General features: G+C 41.4%; 1 protein-coding gene across 2 annotated transcripts in view; it reads left to right on the forward strand.

Moving 5' to 3' along the window:
- Nucleotides 1-26,088, forward strand: part of LOC132700417 (gamma-aminobutyric acid type B receptor subunit 1) — a 476,519-nt gene that overhangs the window by 110,544 nt on the left and 339,887 nt on the right. For both annotated transcript variants that reach the window (XM_060667722.1, XM_060667723.1), the window contains exon 3: nucleotides 8,024-8,158. In XM_060667722.1, coding sequence (XP_060523705.1) covers nucleotides 8,024-8,158 — 135 coding nt within the window. The remainder of the gene's footprint in view (nucleotides 1-8,023; nucleotides 8,159-26,088) is intronic.

A 26,088-nucleotide genomic window follows, 5' to 3' on the forward strand; every position in this document is an offset into this window, starting at 1 on the left:
TGAAATCTGGTAGGAGGAAGACCGTTTATATAATTCCGTTTTGTGGAGAGGGGGTGGTATTGGTATTGGTATTAAAGGTGGGCGCCCTCGCGGGCGTCCAAGCACTTAGGTCACCAGATGGGCCCGTTGTGCCCCCAGGCCGCTCTAGAGGGCGTCCAGAATGCCGCCCCTCCTATAGAAGGTCAGCAACTCCTTTAGCCCAATACCGTGCATTGAGTCCGGATCGATCAGGGCCGTTCCGAAGACTCCCAATTTTGCCCATGTCAAGGTAGGGCACTCGGTGAGCAGATGATACGGGGTCTCCTCCCCTTCCATGCACCACCTACACTCCGGGTCGTCTCCAATGCCTAGCAAGCAAAGATGCCTCCTAAGCCTGCAATGTCCTGTGTAGGCCCCTGTTAGTGCTCTACACTCCCTTCTGGTCAGTCTAAGCAGCTCCCTGGTCCGAGGAAGGGCGGGCCCATCCATCATAAGCCTCGCCTGCCTCATTCCCGGAGCAACTTTCCAGCCCCCCGCGGCCCGGTCTCTCGCCCAGGCTTCGAGAGCTCCCCGCCTCACACACGGGGCGATCCCCAAGCGGGGCTCTGGCCCTATATACCTATGCGAGGAGCCCTCCCTGGCTAAGGCGTCCGCTGCCTCATTGCCCCGGATATCGGTGTGACCCGAGACCCAGACCAACGTGACCTTTCTCTCCTCAGCCACCCTCCTCAGCACCCCTTTGCACTCCTTTATCAACAAGGAGCACGTACGCACTGACTTCAGCGCCATGAGTGCAGCTCTACTATCCGAGCAGAAGAAGACTCTCCTGCTTCCGTAGTTGAGCCGAAGCACCTCTCTGGCCGCCATCAATAAAGCGAAAATTTCCGCCTGAAACACAATGCAGTACTGACCCAGAGGGACCGACAAGCTTGATCCCGTTGTCTCGCAGTACGCTCCAGCTCCGGCCAGATCTCCCACTCTGGACCCGTCCGTGTACCAGACAAGTCCATCCCAGGAGCCGACTCTGCCCTCTCTCCAATCTTCCCTTGATGGAAAGAGAAAGGTCAATTTATCAATGAAGGTCATCTCGGGGATCACGACATCACTCGGCATGCTCATGACCCCGCAATCCCCGCGACAGCCCTCTAAAATGTCGTACGGACCCCGATTGAAGGTTCCCTCCCTCCAGAGCCCGCAGCTCGCCAGCCTCACAGCTGTCCTGGCCGCCTCCATCTGCACCCGATCCGCCAGAGAGGACAGCCCCACCAGAGCCTCCATGGCCCTCGTGGGCGCCGTTCTCATGGCGCCCGTTATGCAGAGACAACCCAATCTCTGCAGTCTGTCAAGAACTAGCCTTGCTCCCGCTCTTTTGGTCCCCGGCCACCATGCCACTGCCCCATGCGTGAGCATAGGCACCACCATGATACCGTAGATCCACTGCATGATCTTCGGCCCCAGACCCCAAGTGCCCCCTACCGCACGTACCCCCTCGCAATGGAGGCCCTGAACAAGTCCATCAGCGGGCTGGTCAGGAGACCTCCGTCCCTTTACAGCAGAGCCGGAAATACTCCATCGCCGCCCGCCGACTTGAAGGGGCCAAAGCTGTCAATAGGCCATCTCAGCCTACTATGGGTAACCACCTTCCTTGCCGTGGCGTAGTCGCATCCAAGACGACCCCCGGCTTCAATATTCCCTCCTGTGTCCGGATCAGCGGACCCTGGGAAGTGCGTGTTCAGCAAATGTTGTAGTGTGTCTGCTGGTCCGGCTGTGTAGCCACCGCCGGTCCTGCGGACCACCCCCAGTCTTCCCGCAGGGTTACTTCTGAGTACCCTAAGGAACCTAGCCGCGTCCGGGGTATTCATTACTCCGTCGCAGTAGCCTCTCCAGGCCCTTCTCTGTGATGCCCGTAGTTCTTTTTTGTACTGTCTGCGGACCTCCCTATAGAGATCCCAGTCCGCACCTTGGCTGCTGCTCCTCGCTGTATTGAACAGCCTCCGCACTTTCCTCCTGAGACGCTCCAGGGAAGAGCTCCACCAAGGAGTCCTTCCCGCCCTATGCTCCTCTGTATCAGGGCAACTATTTTCGAACGCCCGCATCATAGCGGAGCTGACTCGGTCGGCGGCCTCGTCAATCTCCTCCATTGTGCGGTGTTTCCTTGGTAAGCCCCCTAGGCGCCAAGCGAGTTCCTCTCTATAGAGTTCCCAGTTTGTTGCCCGGAGGTTCCTAAATCTAACGGGTTCCCGAACACCCATCTCCAACCCAAAGGTCCTATGGTCCGACATAGAGTCCTCCCCACAGACACACCACCCAGTTATTTCCGGGAGCAGAGCCCTGGTACAAAGTGTTAAATCTATGACCGAGCTCCGACCCGTCGTGAAAAACGTGGGTTCTACCCCTCTGTTGGCCACCTGCAGCCCTGTAGAGGCCATGAACTCCACGAGGTCTCCCCCCCTTCTATTCGTTGCCGCGCTGCCCCACAAAACGTTGTGAGCATTGCTGTCACAGCCAATCAAAAGAGGAAGATTCGCCTCCTCGCAGTAGGAGACCAAGTCAATGATCTCCTGCGGAGGACAGCTGCGGTCGCCTGGAAAGTACGCAGAGGCGACCACTACCTCCCTCACGCCGTCCCGAGTGGGGGATCTGACCAGAATTGGAACCAGGTCCCTGGACGCCTTGTCCCTTAGGAAAAAGGCCTCCAGCCCCATGGTTAAAATACAGGCCCTGGGACCGCCCTCTAAGGATTCGACACTATGCAGCATCGATCCTCCCAGAGATAAGCCCCTAACCCTTGATTTTACAATCCAGGGCTCTTGGATCAGTACAATAGATGTACCGCCCTCCGAAATTTTCCTGCATAGGTGGGGCGTTGCAGCCCTGCTGTGTTGCAGGTTAATCTGTAATATCCCCGTGAAGATGTTATTGCGGGAATACCACCTGCGGGTCACGATGCTAGCCTCAGCCCGGACCCGAGCCCGAGGTAGCACCCCCCTCCGCTTCCGCTTCCTGACTGGTGGACCCTGATGGGATTCCCCGGTCAACTTCCATCCGAGATACCTCCTCGGTTCTCGCTTCCTCGGAGGGCCCTCCGGAGGTCTCCTCCACAGAAGCCGTGGGCCCCGCGTCTCCGACAGGCCCGCCAACCTCCATGGACGAGCCCTCCTCGTGTGAGCCCCCCGCGGCTACCTCATCCCCCTGCGGCCTCGGCGCCGCCAGGTTCACTTTTACCTGTGTCGCCAGGCAGAAGAGAAGTGAGCCCTTAGCCGTGATGGCGCTTGCCGATTTCTCGTCCACGCCCACCACCAACCTTGTGCCCCTTGCATCCTCCGTCCTCTGCCAGACCCTCCAGGTACGGCAATCTAGGCCATTCTGAGCTGCCAGGCAGCGGACTAGTGGCTCATTCGAGACACCCGCCCCCAGGCCCGGAATCCATATCGCCGCCCTTCTCAGTCTCAATCCTTCCGGATCGACCTCCACCAGGTTTGCGAGCCCCCAGGGCCTGACGTTAATCAGCTCCCTGCGAACCCACTCCCTGGTTTCTTCATCCATCATCTCGATCAGGATGTGGCTCCTCCACAGCCTAACTGAGCGTCTCCGGAGAGGGGTGTATTGCCCCCCCTGCATGATATACATGCTTATGCGGAGGTTAAGAGACCCTATGAACCGCAGCAGGTCCTCGGAAGACAGGTCAGTTTCCTGTTCTCTGAGGCCCACCATCAGTTCAGGCCCCCTCCGCCGCCGCTTGTGCATAGGACCGAGTCCCCCTCTCAGAGCCCCCCCGGGACGGCCCGCCTTTCCCGGGCCTAGCTTTCGCCGGGCCGCGTGTCGGCCGCCGACCCCCGGCAGGTGCCCCAACCTGGGTGGTCTCTCCCATTTTTCTTTTCCGCTTCCCGCCTGCCGTTTCCGGTGTGCCCCCTATGGAGCCCTCCGTTGACGGCGTGGCAGGATTCCTGGGCGCCGGAAGAGAGCCCGTCTGCGGTTCCGAAACCGTCACCGCGAGTCTCTTTTTCTTCGCCCTCCTTTTTTCCGCCCCACTCCTATGTCTGGGGCGGTGTGTCATCGAGGTGGTGTTCCCGGTTTGTACCGAGCCCTCCACCCCGCTGGCGACCTGGGGATCCTGTTCGGATCGCCCTTGGAGGGGGCCTTCCTGAGGACGCCCCTGCTTGCTGGAGCCCCCCGGGGGCCCCTTGTCCTTCTTCATTTCTTCGCATTTCATTTTTGGTTCCATAAAGGTCCCACGAGTAGCTAGGGAAACATAACGGTCCACCTCTGCGGAGCCCCGCATGCAGAGGTAAGGCTTCCTTCCCCGAGGTGCGCCCGGTGCCTCGGGGTTGGGCTCGTCGAGCCGGCCCCGACGCCTGGTTTATCAACCGACTACAAGCCAGTTGGCACCGTTATACCCTGTGCAGGCCCTTAGCCACGACACGATAGCTGGGCAGGGTGAGCTGGCCCACGACTGGTTATTTGTCAGCCCTATTGGATTTTTACCACCTCATGCCTCCTTATTTCCAGCCACCCAGGCCCGTGAGGGCCTGGGCTCCCCCATCCGCCACCCGGGGGACGCGCCTCATGGATTGCTCAACCACAGAGGTGGAGAGGGGGTGTTAAATCGATTATTTAATTATTTAATTTATTTAAGTTGTGAACATCAGTTCTGAAGCGAATCTCGCTATACAAATACAAGTCAAAATATAAATGTAGAAAGTTGCTCTATGTAGGTTATCTTCTATTTTACATATTTAACCAGCCATTCAACTTTAACTTATGACTGACCGGAATTCGCTTTTTTCGTCCTATATCTGATATCTTTAGACTCGGAGCATAAACAATATCACAATAGTTAACCTGTGAAAGGACTAGCGAGTAACACAGCATTGATTTTACGTCTCTGGTTTGGACATTTCTGTGTTGATATATCCGTTTTAAGTTCATATAACCTTTCTGGAAGCAACAGCTTACATGCTTTGTGAATCGCATATCCTGATCTAAGGTCAGGCCTAGATTTTTAAAAGTTTCGTAGAATTTAACTGGCTCACCCCGTATTAAAATATCATAACAGCCGATTTATTTGGATTGAGTTGCAAGCAGTGTTTTTGGGAGAATTCGTTTTAAATTTTCAAGATCATAATTAATGGCAGCAAGAGCTTGAATCTTGCATCTGGACAAAAGGACAGGTAAAGCTGCTTGCCATCAGCGTAATAATGTTGACTGCATGACTGAAAAATAGAAGGGAAGTCCGACACATACATTGAAAGAAGGAGGGGACCTAGAATAGAACCTTGAGGTACACCGGTTGTAATATTTCATGGAAGAGAAGTTTTTCCTGCATAAGTCACAACCTGGGATCTATCATCGAGATAATTTGCTATCAAAATGCGTGCATTCTGCATCAGTCCTACATGGTTCAATATTGAATTCAAAATACTTTGATTGAGAGTGTCAAATGCTTTACTATAATCTAACATAATAAGAGTTGTTAGTTTATTTTAATCTGTAACTCATAGTATATCATCAGTAGTTGTTGCCAAAGCTGTGGAGCAGCTATGACCTTTCCTAAATCCGGATTGCGTAAAAAGGAGAATGTGATTTTGCTTTACATGGTTTCCTTTTGTAATTTTCTAATTGTAATTCTATCGCAAAGTGGGAAGAATACTAATTGGGCGTGGGTCATTATATGACAGCTTAGAAATTTTTGCTAGTGGTAATTCCCTAGCTTTTTTCCACTCTGCTGGGAAAACACAATATTTTAAATAAAAATTTATGGCATGAGTAATATAAGGCAGAAGAAAAGGTACACACAATTTGACTGTTAAAATATTAATAGTATCGTCAATTTCTGAGATTTCCGAGAAAGAAAGAGTAGAACGTCCTTTAAACAATTAATATAGAAGCTTACCAAGTAATCGCCAACTGGAAGTTTTCGAACACATTACAATTTTCGGGGATTTGGGTATTTTGCTTTTTTGTAATATTCAATGTTTTTAGGGCGGACCATGTATTTTTTGACTTTTTACTTGAAAATTAAAATAACCTTTCTTTTCTGTACGAATGATTGTTGTTATCATATTCCTTAGCTGCTTGTACTGACTTAAATCGGTTTAATTTTGGTATTTTTTATATCTACCCATGAATTTATCCATGTTGTACATTATCTGCCGTATTTTGTTAGTTAGCCAAGGGGCATATGGTTTAGTGATACGATGGGTTTTATGAGGAACATGAATATTGAGTAACTTTACTATCTACATCTAACAAGTGATAAATATTGTTCTATGGAATAGACCGAAGATCTTGGCTAAACTACTCGTAGTTTATATTTTTAAAATTTCTTGTTGTTTTAAAAACTGGTAAATTAGCTGTAATTTCAATATTGACTTCATAATATGTTAATTGATGGTCACTCAGCCCATCTATATGCACTGAGTTAGATACTGAAATTGTATTTTCTTCCTTAGTTAAAATATAGTCTATAAGTATACCAGAAGATGATGAAATACGCCTGTACCACCCCAATCCTTCACATCATTAGCGTATTTTGTATCGCAACCGTTGACATTTAAAAGGTTAATGTTAAAATCTCCTACACAGTAGCCTGCCTGAGATTCGGTGATTAACGTGGTTAATGTTAATCTAAATATGGGTTAGAGAGAGGTCTATAAACCATTCCTTGTTCAATATTTTTATCTAATGATATTGTATTAAATTTTAAAATCGATCTAATATAGATACCAACACCCCCTTTCCTACTATCTATATCACAACGGACAAAACTGAACCACTCAACTCTAATTATCTCACTTTCAACTGAGCTATTTAACCATGTTTCACTCACCCCAACAACGTCATAATCACCAGAACCCACTACATTCTTAAAATCGTGAAAATCGGCTGTCAAAGATCTTACATTCACATGTGCAATTTTAAGCTTTTTTTCCATTAAAATTTCCAATGCATACCTTTATATACATACATTATTAATTTATACAGTGTATCTTTGACAAATGAGATGAGAAAGTTACTATATACTTTTATGTTTTAAGAAGACAAATATGCCAAAACGAGAAGAGTATTAAAAATACCGAAATTCCTAGATTATTTTTATTATTTATGGAAACAAACGATTTATTATTTATTAAAATGAAAGAACGAAAGTATTCATTAGAGCACTACCACTTTTAGAGATAAAAAAAAACAAAAATCTATTTTTAGAGCTTTGTACATCCCTCGGCACATGCGCGGCATCACGAATCTGTTTTTCACTGCCATCCGCACAAGAAATAAACACTTTACCATTCCAGGTCCAGCAGTTTTTTACACCCACGAATGAACGAATATTTTTAACCAACACTAGATTGGTTTTAGTAAGCTGTTCGTTGATTGCGATTCCTGTACCTTTTTAGTTTTTCTTTATGATTTACAAACCGCACTAACAATGGCCTTGGCTTTTTTCTTATTATCCGGCCTGCCTAAGCGATAACATAAATCGATATCACTCGCAGATAATTCAGAATTAAAATGTGTTTTTATTAATTGACACACCTCTTCGCGAAGGATGTCATTTTTTTTCTCACCAACGCCATTTATAATAAGACCATTAAACATTGGTTCTTGTTGATAGTTATGCATATTTTTTCTCATTTTTTGTATATTGGTTTTTAGGTCCTTGATGGCGGACAAAGTATTTTTTCAAAGGATGCTATTTTTTCGAGAATAATTGCAATATCGTTAGGTGAGCTTTTTGTTTCTTTAGCATCTTTCCTCTTTAGCCCGTACAAGTCTGACTCCCTTTCTTCGAAAAATATGAAGAAATTCTAATAAGAATTTCAGAAAAATTCCAAAGCATTAAAGAAGTGGCTAGAAAGAGAATTAAAGAAAAATATGTATATTTACAAACCAATTGGGGTAATTTTTCCTCCTGCTGTTTAATAATTTTATTGTTGGTTTAAGTCTTTAGTTGTAGATATTCTAGTTTCTATCTTATTCAAGTTATTTTGTTAATTGCAAATTGTCCGGTATTAATGAAATAAATGAATTGCTTTTGTTACAGTGCGAACCAGGGTTGGGAGCCAATGTAATGTACAACCTACTCTATAACGAACCGACGAAGTTGATGCTATTGGCCGGATGTAGCACTGTTTGTACCACCGTTGCTGAGGCTGCCAAAATGTGGAATCTAGTTGTGGTAAGTCATTGGCTATGAAAGTATTTCTTTGCAAAAGTTCTATGTCGCTATATTTACCATTACTTAATTTTATGATGGATTTTTTAAGGTTTTTTTTTTTTTAAATTGGCACGTTTAATTATTTATCAGATTTGAGAAGTTTAGCTTTTTTAAGCTAAAGCTAACCTAAAAAGTAATTTTAAACTTGGTATAAAACTTTAGACAGGTTTGGTAAGGCAAGGTAAACATAATTAAAAATTAAATTAAGAAACGTTTGATGATCAAACCCAACTTAACATTACCTTACATTTTCATTCTTAAAAAATTCTTCCACCGAATTTAGCAAAAATTGTTTTTAATATTCCTTTAAAACATTTTTTTTTCAAGGTTTGCCTTACAGTCGCTATTTATTTGAAATAATTTATTTTCATGCGTTTCTCATATTTTAATAATATTTTTGGTATTATTTTTTGTGAAAATTATCAGGGAATAGATATAGATACAAGAAAAAATATATATTGTATTTTTGTAAATATTCTCTACAAAAATCTGAGCTGCTTATTTTCTGGTAGAATAAATATTTTTCCAGAACCTTTTGAAGTAGTAATTATTCGTGACTTGACCATCCCCCGTCCCCCGGGGGAGATTTTGTGATTGCAAATTTACAGATTCCCAAGCAACCGAAAAAAAAAAAAATAGTTTGACCATTCTACGAGAGATGTCGCCACCCATTAAGAGCTCAGGTTTCGATCGCCAGATGTCACCCTGAATGGGGGGTAGGGGGTAGTTTTCGCGTTAGTGCCTTTTTGGCAATTTCGCCCCGTTAGGGGTAGTTTTTGCGTTAGTGCCTTTTTGTTTTGACGTATTTTTGCGCGAGGTGAAAAAAGCGACCGGTGTGTCGCGCGCGGTCGGGGGATTCGAACCTCGAACCCAGCGCGCTACGTTAATCGAGCCTAGCCGAGCCTAGCCGACGACGATTTCGGCGGCGACGATAAGAGAATTCAACTAATAAAAGGTCGTCGAGGTCGCTTAAAATATAATAATTTATTGACAACATTTTTTTTTTGCGGATTAAATAAAATGCAACAGGGAAAAAGACGTTTAATGACACTAAAATCGAACAAATTGTTTTATTAATCATATACAAAACCCCATCAGGATAGACACATATTAATAAATATATTCGAACGATATGCATATATAAATAGCATATATGGACATAAATAGATACATAAATTAAACACAAATATAAACTACAATCATCTAAAGGAATCGTAACATATTAGTTTGCCAAAAGAAATATCTGGTGGTCGATCAATCAGTGATTTTCCCGCTGTCCTTTGAACCAACTAAATTTCGATGGCCCCAAGCTAGCGTGTACTCTGAGCCGGGTATAAGATGTCGTTTGTCATCCGCGTAAGACAACGCCACCTTATTTTTCAGTTCGACGTACATATCATGTAAATGTGAGCGAAACGAAGACATTTGGCGCAAGATTAGCGTGCCTTCCTCGTGGACAGCGCGCTTATAGTCGTCGAGACTAAGTTCGCGCTGGCTGACCGAGTCAGCAACGCCCTTGGCCTTTTTGGTCAACTCGTTGCCGTCCACATTTACGCAATAAGCTTTCGCTCCCGTACCCAAGAATTCCCACAACAGCCGTCCTGCGTACTCGTCCTTCATTTTACCAAGAACGGACTTGTTTACAGGAATGCCGTGTTGGTTGTTCTCCGAGTAATTAGAAGTATCGAATTTGTCCAAATTTTCTTTCATGTCTTCGTAAAAATTTTCGCAAAAAATTTGGACAACGAGGCTGTCGGTATCGGTGTAGAGTAAGACAGCTTTGTCGCCGTACTTAGCCTTTAGATAGCCGTAAAAAAAGTCGTATATGAGAGTCTTGGATATGTCCAAAATGCAAAATCCGGCGTAAATAGGCTTATCATATACGACTTTAGTCCTTTCCATCTGGAGAGCTACTAGATTTTCGCTAAATATGGCGACATTTTTTAAATTAGGTCTCGCGATTAACGCTTCTGCCCCCAACCTTTTCCCAATATTTTCCCAATGGGAAACGAGTCGCACGTCCACCCTTTTGTCCACATTTTGCATCGTTTTTCCAAACACAGCGTTATTCATAAGTTTGAAAAAATCTTTTTCAAACTTATTTTTAGCTGTATTACGCATCGCCGTATTCAAGTCTATGTATTGTTTTAGCCAGGGAGATTGATCGAAAACAAGAACGCGATGGATGCGAACAAGCTTTAAACCGTTGCTTAAAGCCTGTTGCAGATTCCTATAATGCAATACATAATTACGTTTATTGTTTAAATTTGGAATAAGTTTTCTCATTTTGGTTTTCGCGATTGGCGAAACGATGGATTCCGGGCAAAAAGGCAGTTCGTTGTGTGCGTCATGCAGCACTTCCGGATAGTCCAAATCTACTTCGAAAATATAGCCCCTAGGTGAATCGTTGGGGATACGCGTAATATCTAAATTTTGAATTTTGCCCTCCTCCAACCACTCGAAGTTTCCCGTTGGGAGGTATTGTGACATGGCCGCCCCGTATAAATTGGTAGCGTCCAAGTACATGACGTAAGAAATAGGTTTGGAAGGGTCGTAATTAGGTAAAAATTTATTATTAGCCGCTGCCTTTCTCACACTACACTGACTGACTCCTCCGCGGATACCGTGCTTCAAGAAGTGTATCATGTCCACGTCGGTCAACAGGTCCAGTTCGACCTTTGTCGCCTTCAGGGCGCTCGTCCATGATAGACCCGGTGTCGTATAAAACTGACTCGGGTCCAGACCGTACGTTTTCAGACACACCTCTCTGAAGTTTTTAAAAATATCGGCTAAAAGTAAAACGTCGGATTTTAAATAAATATCTGAATATTCGCCTAAAGTTTTACATTTGAACAAATTCCACACAGTCCAGGCACGCTTGTAATCCTCCCTGGTTATGTTGCTCTTTCGCATGGAGTCATAAAAGTCCTCGTGCGATGGCAGTTTGGTTTCGTCTAATTTTGAAAAAGAATCTAGATACGTATATGGAAAAACGCCCTTCTGTCGAATAAGTTGAAATTCTTGTTCATTTTTAAAAAATTTTTTGACTTCCCGACACTGACTATCGTTCAAATTTCGACTCAATCTGTCCAAACTGGATGCCATAAATCGAAATGAATCTAAAAATCGGAGTTTTAAAAATACCCTTTTCCCTTTGCCTCCTTTCTCCGACTCAATGTTATCGACTAGGACATGTTTCGTAAAGGAAATGTAACGTTCCTTGTTTTGGGCGATAACATCGATCTTTTCCCCTTCTTCAGCCATAACTTTTACAAATAAATGACTGTCGAAACCTAAATGGTGAAAAAAGACAGGGATGTGCCGCGGAACTTTGAAATTCAAGTTGCAAGTGAAGTGAGCCGCACCTCGAAATTCGCCCGTCATATGACAATGCATTAAATGGCTTCTCGCAAATGTGACAAGCCACAGCGTTTCGAAAGCCGGTCTCTTGTTCAAACGATAGAGTGGTCATGGGCACGGAAGTTTTCATGAACTTGTTGTAGAGCGCTTTGCAGTCGCTCTCGAACCATTCAATGAAAATTTTGTGTGCGCCCCGACCTCTGTACTGTTTAAAAGTAGACTGGGAATCGTCAAAGTCACATTTGACATAGTAGGCGAAAGAGTAAGGCCCGTGAATATGAGTTTTGACGGTAAACGATTTGTCGGGATTCGGTTCGCCTTCCACCTGTAAAAGAGTCATGACTGTTTCAAAGTCCGCGTACACAACAAAAGGAACTTTTAATTTCTTTTCAAATTCTTCAAATTTCAGCTTATTCGCGGGAACATCTTTACCGTATTTATCCTTGCGCAATTCGGTGGTCGGAAGTTTGATGGAAATGTGAGTGCAGTCGTGTTCTTTATGACGCTTTAGTTTTTCTTCGTTATAAAAATAAACCAAACACCCATCGCATAAAAACTTTGTAGAGGACCTTTTAGTTAATTGTTTTGAAACCAACCGAGACATACTTCTTATTAAACAATAATGATTTTCTCCATAGTCATTACTAATTAATAATAGGTTTACATGTCTCTCTTTACGAGATTCAGTAAAATGCAAAGGACCAACGACCTCAACATCATTACGGACTTTGTTATAGACTCTCTCGAGGCCATAGACATTGACCGAAATTTCATTAAGTCGTTCAAAAGTGGATATGTCCTTAAGTTTAACGGGAAAATCGATACCTGTAAAATCCAGCTCGTTCTGAAATTCTACATAGTTACTGACCCTGTTAGCGTTATTTGTCCAGTGAATTGGGTGAAGAGCAGCCAAGATCGACCACATAAAGCATTTTTCGTCCGTATTTTGCAAGTTCAAAACAGCTTTTTTGGCTTCGATTTCCTTGGGCAGGTTAACATAGGACGACGCCCTTAGGGGATTGTACTTGTTAATCCCTATTTCTAAATGGAGAAGTTCCTCCAACGCCCAGCCTGTAAAAAAGAGAAAGAAATTAGTTCGGAAATATACATTTTTATGAATCATACCGCTGTCCCTTTCCTGAAACTCGGACGCTTTGGTAGCCAAGATGTCGACGAACTGGACGTATAGCTCCTCCAGATCGGTGTTTCCGCTCACCAGCCGATATTTGGTATTGAAGGACTTGACCTCCTCTTGTTCCTTCGTCTGCAAGAGGAAGTTTCCGAATAGCTCCATACCGACTTTTACGTTGCCGTAGCGTCGGACGTTCGACTCTACCAACGTAAGGATTTTGGACCTAAGGTGGTCCAAGAAGCCCTTAACGTCGGTAGGGTTAATGGTGGACGCCAGACGGTATGTAACTATGCGGTTACGGAAGGAGGTCTGTATCATTTCTACTCCTGGCTCCTGCACCACGCTGCATTTTTGGCGGTGAGCCAAAGTACGCAAGTGTCCTTGCCATCTCATTGCAGGAATGGTCAAGTTACACTGCGTACAATGGCGCGTGGATGATGGTGATGATGATGATGTCGAAGCTATAAAATACAATATGAGAATTGTTTGGGATATAAAATCAAAAATCCTTACCTTCCGGTAGGTCAAGTCTCGGGCGCTTGGGTTCGTCTGCAGCAATAGGGGCGACGGCGGGTCTTTTCGCCTTGGGAACCTCATGCTTCTCGCGTTTATGGCGTCGGAGAGCCCCCTCGGATTTGTATATCCCGCCGCAAACGTCACAAATTTGTACTGCTGCGCGACAGTCCCCGTGCCTCGCCAGGTGGTCTTTACGGCTGAACGAGCGGTTGCAATATTCGCAGGCGAGGAATAGGCGTCTCACTCTCCAACTGTTCCAGATCTCTACTTGACACTTACCTTTTTTAAGTGGTGAAACACAAACAAAAATCCAAAGAATGAAGTCTCACTATGGCGGCGGTCACTTGTTAATTAAGCCAATTTTTCTGGGGTAATGAATTTAAAATTACATTCGAGAACGTTCCTTCAGAATAATTAAGATTTGTGTTGGCGAGAATTGCGCAATATAACGCGACCCGCTGATAAAATTGGTCGTAGTTAGCGACCTAACCTAACCAAACCGTCGTCGTATGGGGCCGCTTCGCTTCGAAACTCGACCGTTGGTCGCGGCGTGAATGTAAATTGCAGCGCGATTGTGTGCGATGACTCAGGCGTACCGCCGCCGTCGCGTTTGACAACTGGCTGATATCATTGCCCGCCGCGTCGCCGGTGTGCGGCAGCGGATGCATGACATCATCGCTTTGCGAAATGTTTAAACTAAACTTTGGCGGGTGAGATCATCGCGTCGCCTGCCTTCGCCGCAAAAAAAAAAAATGTTTTAAACGAGACTTTCATATTAGACCGCTCAGGAACGGCATACGTGTTTTCCTGCGACACAAGAAATGGTTTAATCGAAACGTTTGATATTCTTACCGCATGCGTTTCCTTCGACATCGAGTTTATCGTCGCATTTCCTTCGACGCGAACAAAAACGCAAAAAAAAAATCTCACTCCGTAATTTCATTTTGTCAGTATGTTATACTTTGCGTCACCAAAAATAATTGTTCGATCGCAATGCGAAATAAACATTCCTGTTTAAAGAAGCAAAATGGTCCATATCTGTGTCGGACCTGTAGAAACCTGTTCCGTAGAGGTTTTGGGTCTGTTTAAGGCTGTCCTAGACCTGTTCGAGAGCTGTTCCATAGATATTTTAGACCTAATTTAAATCTGACCAAAAGCGTCCTGGCTAACATTTGAAATAAAATGAAAATATTTTAACGCGATTTTATTTTTATATCAAAATACAGTTACTGAATATTTTTTCATTTTTATACAATATGTCCTGGAGCCAAATTTTGGAAATATCCGATTTTTGCTTTGTATTCTTCCGCACGTAAGCGCAGTATTTGGAGATCGGCCTGAACAACTGCTATCTGAGTTTCGAGCTGCTGGATACCTTCTTCACATTGCATCAGCTGATTTTCCAAATTGTTTTTCAAATTGAACGCCTCACAAACTATCCTTTTTTCGTTGTCATCTTTGAACGCCTCGAACCATTCTCCTTGTGCTTGCGGTAGAGATTCAATTTTTATTTTCTTAACTCGTGAATTTGCAGCAGTACGCTTACGTTTTGGAATATCTGTTGGTGGCTGCGAAGGCGGTGGACCCATCAAACCATTCTCTTGCAATAAATTTAAAAAATTATCCGGCAACACAATTTGTTCCATGTCTGTCTCGGACGCTCACAAAATCAAAAATAATAGAAGAAATTTATAGGATATTCGCGGTGTCGATCCATGAATCATGTGACTTGTCCAAGCCCAACCAGCGCACGAGAACCTTATTTCCTCGTTTGCGCAACACCTTTTCGACGAGATAGACGTCAGGGTTAACGGTTTTCTGCAATTCTTCCTGATAAAAAGCGCCCATTACAGGCTTACCCTTCATATCTTCCAACAGATAAGTTACCGGATTTGTAATCTGCACTTTTACGATTTTAAACAATTCCGTGGTCCAGTTGGGAGTATAACCTTTGCTAAACACGTGCTTGGTCTTGCTGATTCTTACAACATCGTCCAGTTTAAGTTTAGATGGTCCTACAATTTTCAAGTGACTGTACGCTGATTTCAGCAAACTAGGCGCGTTATCTTTGTTCACTTCTTTAGGTTTCATTCCGGTGGTCCTGTGCACGCTACTGTTATATTTTTCGACAACAGAGGATAAAACATCTATCCATTTGTAGGTGCCGTTTAACGAAAAATATCTAAATAATTTTTCCTTGAGAGTACGTATAACTCTCTCGGCTACGGCAGCTTTCACGTTGCTATATGTACTGTAGTGATTTATGTTAAACCTACCCGTCATTTTTTTAAAATGGATATTATAAAACTCTTTGCCGAGATCAGTTTGCAGATTTTGCGGCCGGCGTCCTTCTTTGAGAATTTGGGTAAACGCTTTGGTAACTTCAACACCGGTTTTTGTTTTTAACGGTCGACACCACACGTATTTTGAAAAGCAATCGATCACGACTAGTATGAATTTAAAGTTTTTATTTTGTTTCGCATATCGGTCTAGCTGAGCCAAATCCGCTTGCCACAAATCATCCAGCCCTCGTATTATAGTTCTGCGACGCTCGTAATTTCTGCGTGCCGGCTTGTGCAGCTCTCGGACGAGTTGTGCTTTCTCACTGCTCATTACTTTGTCGATTGCCCGTCAATTTGAATTAAACACCATTGTCGCTAACTGATTTATTTGGTCCAAACTCGTATTGTATTTGTTCACCCATTGTGTATATCGGTTTTGTTGTGGCAAAAGTTCATTAAGTTGGGAATTGATATCTGCCTGATAGCTCTTAAATGTCTTCTCAAGCTCTTCTATTTTGAATAAATGTTTTTCCAACTCCTTCATTGAATTATCGTATTTCTCGTTAAGGTGGTGATTAATGTGTGTACCAAATTTATTAATAGTCATGACAGCGGTTGTTACTCAAATAATTTTCTAACTCTCAGTCGTGCTTATTTTATAAGATAACTTTTCCCTCTCTTAGTTCTTCAATAATTGAAGCTATTTCGTTCTCATGTCCCGTGTGCCCCGCAGCAGTAGATGCCAATAACAGTCTTAATCTATCGACAAGCTCGTTAACATTATCCCAATAAATATAATCTGTATTTTCTTTATTTGATTTTAAAGTTAACCCCGTCCCAGTTTTGATTGTCCTATAAGGCGGAGGCACTTTAGAAAATCCGTCAGCTAGTCGTCTCACCGGGTTTTTTGTTTTTGTTATTCCTCGCAACCTGTAAATAAGGTCCAATTATATTTATATATTTATATGATGCATTTCCTTGTCCATTAGGGTCATGGTTTCTCCGATACGCGTTTGTTCTTTTCAGTATATCCATATAATTATCTAGATCTTGCGATTTGAAACCGACCGGCACCTTCTTGAAAAGTAACTCATACAAACCCACAGTCCCAGGGTATGTAATACCTTGTACCTTCACATCTTTACCGACAATTTCCACAGCTTTTTGGGTTAAGCCCAGAAAAAATTTATCGTTTTCTATGTCATGAACGATACCATAATTATGGTCAAATATATGTTGGGTATCTTTTACGCTGTCATCAATGTATGTTCGTGGTAATTTATTAAAGTCATTCAACCATTGCTCGTAAGCGGGAGTGTCGACGTAATCCTGTATAGCTTGCTTAGTTTGTTCTAAAATATCTGACAGATTTCCCAACGTAGTATCGCTGTCCGAAAGACCCGTACTTTCAGCTACAACATTGCTTTGTTGTTGGATCGACGGAAAGGAGGTATCAAAAAATGAGGGCAATTCTGAAGGTAAGATTGGGGTTTTTCCGGTTCTTTTCTCCTTTATTTTGGTAGGCGTCGAGGTTAACACTTCATGTTTAATATTTTCTTTTTCTTCAAACGGTTCTTGTTTGATATCCGTTTTATTTATTGATGAAATTAATTGCTGCAGAGGCTGAGTTATCGGTTTATAGGTTTGTTCGAGTTGCGTCTGGGATTCACTTGCGGCTTGTTTTAGCCTTTGATATTTTTCTCTAACTGCGTTTCTTGATTTTATTAGCTCCGTCGCTAGGCGTTTATCCATTTTGGGATATTATATATAAATGAAGGAATCGAAGTTTTTCCTATATCTGCCCTTATCTAACTCACAATCTTTGTCAATCACAAGAAAATTATAAGGTTCGTTCCAGCAGTACACACAGATATTTCTAAACTGTTCAAATGACATGTCCAACATACAGTGATCGTTATATATATGCTTTAAACTCATCATGTCTTGCTTGAATAAAATCAGAAGGTTGGCGTTTTCCCTGATAAGTCGCTTGAGTATAGAAGAATATCCTTGAAAAATAAAGAAACAATCGGTGTTTTTATGCCTACCGTGAGTGAAATAATCTCTAATGACACTTTGGTCGTGACAAGGAATATCATCAAATATTATAACAGAATTGGGTTTAATTTCCTGAGGAGAAACGATATTCTCATCGATCTCAAACTCAAAAAAGCCAATCTCTTGTAAAGGCTTTAGCAGTTCTCTCAAATACACGTATTTTGGCTGTTGCAGGGATTTGGAATATAAGTAAACGTTTTCAAATCTAATTCCATTAGGATGTTCGAGCAATGATAACATGACGTTGGTTTTACCCGAATTTGAGGGTCCTACAATTAGTGCCCTCTTGCAACTACCTCCAAAGAGATCGCCGTGCTTTTGAAATTCGCGGACCAAGCTTGCGTCGTGTTTTTTTACGGGTAAAGAAAAGGCTTGCTTAACAACTTTCATTTCGACTGAGGCATTAACAAGAACCTGCAAAAGTATTTATAGCATAATTCCTAAATATTTAAACAGTATTTCCAAACACTCTCATGATTGTACATCGAAACAGGGCGAAAGGTTCAGGATTGGTAAATAAACTTATAAACAAACTTCCTATCGAACTGCATATTCCTGGTTACCAATTCTGCGGACCGGGTACTCATTTACAAAAGAGAATAAATAGAGGTGATCCAGGTATAAATCCCTTAGACGCTGCTTGTAAAGAGCACGATATAGCATACTCTCAGTCTAACAATTTAACAAAGAGACACGAAGCAGACAAGATCTTAGAAGATAAAGCTTGGCAGAGGGTTAAAGCAAAGGACTCTTCGTTTGGAGAAAAAACAGCCGCTTTAGGCATAACAGGTGTAATGAAAGGAAAGCGAAAATTGGGAATGGGTGTTAAAAAAGCAAGCAAAATGAAAGCGAGCAAAAAAAAGCGTATTATAAAATCACCTAATAAAATTGGTGGATTTTTACCTCTTTTACTACCGATATTGGGAGCACTTGGCGCGCTAGGCGGAGGAGCGGCAGGTATCGCGAAAGCAGTAAACGATGCTAAAGCGGCCAAAGAGCAGTTGGCAGAACAAGAACGTCATAATAGAGCCATGGAAGTCCAAGGCAAAGGACTATACGTAAAACCGTTTAAAAACAGTAGAAGTGAAAGAAAAGGTCTTTATATTAAACCATATAAGGGCGGTGTTGTGTCGAAGGAGAAAAATACCCAAAAGAGAAAAAAAAAGTCCAAATAAATTTACCTCGAAGAGCTTTGACAAATTTCGATCTGGAAAAATATGCAAAAATACTACAAATTCCGCATTTCAGGGGCGTTTTTATGCGTGATAATTTACCGCGAAAAATTAAAATTGAAGAATGCGGAATTGTTAACTTGGATAGTGAGAAAAACCAGGGAACTCATTGGGTCAGCTACATAAAGGACAAAACTAAGGCTTTCTACTTTGATGGTTACGGAAATTTGAAACCGCCTGTAGAGTTAGTTAAATATCTTAATTCTAACGGAAATGTTAACATATATTACACTTATGGAACCAAACAAAAGTTCAGTTCTTACAATTGCGGACATCTGTCACTAAAATTTCTATATAATAACATGCCGTTAAAGTGAAACGTCAGTGATTAATTTAGATTCGCAATGTCCACTACGATTTCCATAAGTGGGAAAATTTCTATATTATCCGCCGATTTCAATCCGCCAATTTATTTAGATGATGATAAGGAATACTTTTTGGGACTAGCAGATTTCGAGACGTACATGAGCATACCAAATATTGAACCCGGTAATAACAAGTTACATATAGGAGAGAAAGTTATAACTATTCCAGAGGGAACGTACGATTTAACAGATATCGAGAAATACGTCAAAAACCAAGTGAAAAAGATATTTAAAGAGAAGGTCGATTTTATTCTGGAATCAAATTCCAACACTTTAAAGAGTTCAATTTTTTGTTCTAAACGAATTGACTTTTCCTCGAATGATTCCATAGGTCGACTGCTTGGATTTAAAAAGCGAGTAGTTGAAGCATCGACTACAGAACAGTCGGATAAAGTAGTAAATATTAATAAAGTCAATGCTATTTGCGTCGATTGTAATATATGTGTTGGCTCATACAGTAATGGTAAACCGGTTCACATAATACATCAGTTTTTTCCGGCTGTAGCTCCTGGGTATAAAATAGTCGAGTCGCCCCTACCTATACTTTATTTTCCAATCAGTGTTAAGACAATTAATAATATCACTATAAAAATCATCGACCAAGACGGAGATCTTATTAATTTTAGAAACGAAACGATAACAGTGAGGTTGCATTTAAAAAAGCAATAATGGTTACCAGATATAACAGGACTTTTATAAGAGAACCATCAGTGGTTACAGTACAATCACAAAAAAAAAAAACTATAAAAAGAGAAATATTGTTTGCAAATCCAGTGCCATTAGAAACGGCCAACGTTTAACACGTACAAACCGCACCTTTTTGAAATCATTAGGATTCCAAGTGCTCTTAAAATGACAATTTTAAATGTTAACGAAAAACTCTATATCGACAACTCCATCGTAAGTTCACAGTTTCATACTTATCAACCATTCGTGTCTTCAAAATTCGACTATAACGACGAAATACGCATACCAATTCAGGAACTAGATTCCTTCACTTTACCCTGTGAAAGTGTGTTGTACATCGAGGGGGTCCTTACTAATGAAGATGACAAGTACACTGGAAAATTAAGGTTTATTAACAATGGAATTGCTTTTCTCTTTAGAGAGATCCGGTACGAACTTAATGGCGTCACCTTGGACGCAGTCAGGAACGTTGGTTTGGCATCAACATTAAAAGCATATCTTTCCTATAATACCAACGAAAGTATAAAACTTCAAAATGCAGGATGGTTTCCAAATCGAAATGCAAGTGACAGAATTATGGTCGATGATCACGGAAAATTTAACATCTCTATTCCGTTGAAAATGCTATCAGGATTCTTCGAAGATTATCAAAAAATTGTATTGAATATGAAGCAAGAGTTAGTTTTAATACGAGCCAGCAACGATTTAGATGCGGTCCTTTTTTTAGACGACAATGAACCAAAAACCACAACTCCCGAAATACCTAAAGTTTCGCTTAAAAAGATATATTGGAAAATCCCAAAAATAATGACAAATATTGCAGAAGAACTTGTTTTAACGAAAATCATGGAGTCTAATAAAGAGATAACAATCGGTTTCAGATCTTGGGAAATTATTGAATATTCATCTCTGCCTGAAACCACAACTCACACGTGGCCCGTGAAAACAACAAATAAACTAGAAACTCCGCGTCATATCATTATCGCCTTCCACGAAAATAGGAAAGGTCGAGTAGAAAAAGATATGAGTCAATTTGATGACGTCGATTTAACTAATATAAAAGTATTTTTAAATTCGGAACGATATCCGTACCATGATTTAAACCTAAATTTTAAAGAAAACAAGTATTCGACTCTGTATGATATGTTTGCTAATTTTAGACACTCTTATTACGGGATTTCCAATGAGCCAATTTTCACACCGCAGCATTTCAAAGAAAAATGTCCCATTACACACATCGATTGTTCTCATCAAAGAGAGTCTCTACAAACTGGTTCCGTGGTAATGCGAATTGAATTTGAAACTAGCGCTAATATCAAGAAGGATACATCGGTTTATTGTCTCATTTTACATGACAAAGTATTTAGTTACAATCCGCTAACTAAAATAGTAAAACAAATGTAACGGATTTTAAAAACCCGATTCGCAGATGTTCAAAAAATTTGCCATAAATATCAGGCGAAACAGTACATTTTTGACAGTTGTCATCATGCGGATCGTGGCACTAGATATACAAGGGTTTAATCTGAAGGACGGTGAAGGTTTCGTCGCTAAAGAAATTGCAATTTACGACGGAAATCAAATGGCCCACTACATAATGAAGCCGCCGAGAGATTTTTTAACGTTGACTCATGCTGATAAGCGAAGCGTACGTTGGCTCGAGCGTTTTCACCACGGATTAAAATATAGTACAGGTCTTATAGACTATAACTTTATCGACGAATTGGTTAGGCGTTTGGTTGAAACCGCGGACATTATATACCTCAGAGGGCAACCGAAAATTGATTTTTTGACTTCGAAGATCCAACAACTACAGCTACACCTTCCTTTGATTGTTAATATCGAAAAATTCGACGACAGTTGGCTGATACCGCTCAAATTTGAATTGGATCGACCTAAGTGCACCTTTCATATGAATGGTGGATTACGCATGTGTGCCTTACGAAACTCTGTATTATTATTCAATTGGTTATATGCTAAAATTCCTATATGAAAATGACAATAAAAAGATGTGCTTTCAAAATTTGCAATTTTATTTTTTGCGGCAACATATAAAACAGACTAACGCAAAGCGAGCAAATCAAAATTAATTCTCAAGTGTTAAGTGATGAATCGCCCTATAAGCAACGTCGATGAGCTTCCCGCGGAATACCTAATCAAATACGTGAAATCCTACGACTTGCTGGCTATGTGGCATAGGTTATCCGACAAGCAGAAAAACAATTTCGACCTGCAGACTCATTTGCCTTGTTTTATTCACTATAATCGATCGGATAGTAGAACTCATATCGACGGACCCGTGCCTCCACAAAATAAATGTCCGCTTTGTTTGAGTGTTATAAAAAGTAGTTCATTGATTTAAATCGCCTCAATATAGTGAGAAACATGGCTTTGTTAAGTGCTCAATATGTTTTATTAACAGCGGTAGTGCAAAATATGTTCCACTTAAATAAACCCAATGGGGTTATCGAAGCGTACGTTTGTTTTAAAAATAACAATATCAGTGGCGTTTGGCCGGAAGAATGGAGTCAGCTGTATCCCATGACAGTTAACGGTAACGATAAGCTACACATTTTTGGAGCAAGGTTACCAAACGTTACCGCTCAGTATCTAAATTACAAAGTCCGTTTGGTTTTCTTTGATCGCAGTTTCGGCGACCACGGCGAATGGCAAACGATTGCTTTCAATAATATCAGCTATCGTAGTGATAAGAAGGAAAATTTTGGGACAGACCTCCAAAAGGTTTTGATTCTACTGTATCTAGTTACGGGTGCATGTTTCCTATTACTATCAAAGTGCTTATACAAGTTGACAAAAATTCATTGCTCCGCCCATCTTCGCAAGTAGGGATATGTGGATGTATAAATTGTTCGCATATATTCCAAAACTCTTCAATCGACTGTGACTCGAAAAGTGTACTTAACGCAGCAAAAAAAAAAAAATTAAAATGGCCACTGATGTTGTTAGGATTGACGAAAATATGCTGTTTGAAATTTACAACACTGGCGTTCGTTTCACCAGCAGGGACGAACATATGGATTTTCAACTAGAAGAGTTCTTGGATTTTCTCAATTTTCTAAACGAAGAAGTAGGAGAACATCTAAAGTGGAACGACGTTTCAGCACACATCGGTGACGACATAGAGGTGATGTATTGGAACGAAGAAGAGCTTTGTGATTTGAGGCTATTAAAAAATGGACGGTCGCAAATTTTTCTCGAAAGAGAAGATATTGAAAAAATTATGTCAAAAAGGCACAGTCTTTTTAAAGCTATGAATTTATACCGAGATGTAAATATACATAACCGAGATGTAAATATATATAATCAATAAATAATTTTATTAGTAACACGTATTTGGTTTATGTCATTTTTCATTTAATTCCTAAACATATACTGGTCTATAATTTGTTTCTGTCTGACCGCAAAACAACATACACCACCAACTTACTTTAAGTCAAAAAAGGGACCTGGCTAACTCAACTTGCCATTTGTTAGCGATATTTCATAAAAATGTTACATCATAAATTTTATCGGTGCACATTTATTTAATTTAATTATATTTTACGCGACCTCGACGACCTTTTATTATATTTATGCGGAAACAGAACAATGCAATTTCGCACAAAGTAGCTAACCGCGGGGTCACACTTGATGAATTTAAACAAAATTTCATCACATTAGCAAATATGGAATATATATGCTTTATTTACGTATAATGTTTTTTATCGTTATCAGATACATTGTAAGTTAATAAAAATGTGTTTATTGAATTCGCGCATTTTAAACATATCGGATGTCAATACTACCTCGACGACCTTTTATTAATTGAATTCTCTTATCGTCGACACCGCCGCGAAATCGTCGTCGGCTAGGCTCGGCTAGGCTCGACTAACGTAGCGCGCGGGGTTCGAGGTTCGAATCCCCCGACCGCGCGCGACACACCGGTCGCTTTTTTCACCTCGCACAAAAATACGTCAAAACAAAAAGGCACTAACGCAAAAACTACCCCTAGCGGGGCGAAATTGCCAAAAAGGCACTAACGCGAAAACTACCCCCTACCCCCCCATTCAGGGTGACATCTGGCGATCGAAACCTGAGCTCTTAATGGGTGGCGACATCTCTCGTAGAATGGTCAAACTATTTTTTTTTTTTTTTTTCGGTTGCTTGGGAATCTGTAAATTTGCAATCACAAAATCTCCCCCGGGGGACGGGGGATGGTCAAGTCACGAATAATTACTACTTTTTGAGATTTCCCAAAACATTACCCTTTAAGAAATGTAGATTGCATAAGACCAAAACACATCAATTTGAAAATATCTATGGAGACTATGTCTCGTATATTTTTCCTGCCAAACCTTTTTGAAATATTTTTTAATAAGTTATCACACTATCCACGTACACGTTAAAAAGCGTTTGTGGCAGACAACATCATTGCGGTGTGACTAATAATTGTTTAGTGACTGTCAGTTGGAAAATGTCAGTTACGTAGTACTTGATCCAGTTGAGAATAGTCTCTCCGAGGTCTCCGTTAAAAAGGATATTGCTCAAAATATTAAGATCAACTGCCTCAAAAGCTCACGACATGTTAACTAAAATGTGCTCTTTATTGTTTAAAGCATAGTAAATATGGCGAATTGCGTGATTTGGTGCGGTTTCTGTCGACAGACCCACGCGAAAACCATTTTGTTGCTGGCATATATATTTTTCAAATAATGTGGTAAGTTATGTATTAGAGCAATGTTCGAAAATCTTGGACTATATAGAGGATGATTGAAATGTTGAAACCCACAGTCTAAAATGGCAGCTTGTGCAACACCAGCGGTATGGACAGGTGCATTATCGTGCAAAAGACGCACGCCTCCGGTCAGTTTTCCTCGACGTTTTACACGTATTCAGTTTCGCAGTTTATGTAATAACGTTGCGTAATATTTACCATCGACAGTGGTATTAGTTCCCCTTTAAAATCTATCAAAAGAATTCCTTCACAATCCCAAAAGATCTTGGCCATCACCTTTTTTGCTGACTGACAGACTCTGAATTTTCTTGGAGGTGCTTCACCCTTACGACGCCACTCCATTGATTATTAATTCGATAGAGGGTCATAATAGAGAATCATAGTTTCATCTCCCGTCACAATAGCTTCTATCACAGGCCGCACACACTCGACACGGCCTTGTTTTTGAATAGCCGAAAGGTTTTTAAGAACCCATCTTGCACTAACCTTAGCTTCTTCCACAATCGCAACAATATCTTCCGTTATAACCTCCAATGGTCGACCAGTTCTTGAATCATTTTCAAGGGATTCCTACTCCATTACCCCTTTCTTTAATAATTTTAAATGCTAACCCTTCTTTTGTCAAAAACTTTACTTTATGACTGCTCTATACTCAATTTCCGTTATTTGCGACATTTTTTCGGACAATTCTTGTTTAAAATGTTGTCAATAAAAAACTATTTGACGCAAGACTTTCATTTTTATTCGCAGCCTACTAAGATATATATTTAAAAGGAGACAAAGTTTTATCGTGACACTGGAGCTGCATCTATGTCAGTCCGGGAAATTATAGCGCTAACCTCGTATATTCACAAATTTATTTCTCTAAACTTGGGCTTCTTTACCAAAAAATCAAATTCAAACGGTACTGGATACTTTTAATTCATTTAATGACAGTCTAACTTTCACAAAGGCGATTAAAACGCCAGATAACGTCGTGCTGTTGGATTGGTACCAAAACAAGTCTATTTCAGAGAGATTTATCCCATTACGTCATACGATGGTTTTAAAAGAAAAAAACCTACTACGACTGAAAGATATCCTAATCTCCAATCAATACCCTAGATCTCTCACCAATAAATTCCTTTTTTGTGAAGACGATACCACTATACGTAACAATCAACAACCTAACAATAATATCTCAGCCACGCAATAACAACAAAAATATTTTAAATTACAATACATTGAAAACCTGACTCCTTCGTTGTTAGACTATTTAATAAATATAACATTATCATTGCAAATTATAATATGAATAAGCTTAACCTTTTCTATACTAAACTAAAAGATAAAGATTCATTCATAAAAAAATCGAATGTTGTTTATGGCCTACCGTGCCAGTGTGGCCTCATATATATAGGACAAACGTCCCAAAAACTTTCAAAAATTGTTGCAGGCCACAGAACTGACTGCAAAAACAAACCCAACTCAACGAGTTTGAACGTGAATGAAACGACGGGACACAAGGTTTCCTACGATGAGGTT

This window comes from Cylas formicarius, unplaced genomic scaffold (assembly GCF_029955315.1).
Source record: "Cylas formicarius isolate icCylForm1 unplaced genomic scaffold, icCylForm1.1 PGA_scaffold_4__25_contigs__length_36172078, whole genome shotgun sequence".
NCBI lineage: Eukaryota > Metazoa > Arthropoda > Insecta > Coleoptera > Brentidae > Cylas > Cylas formicarius.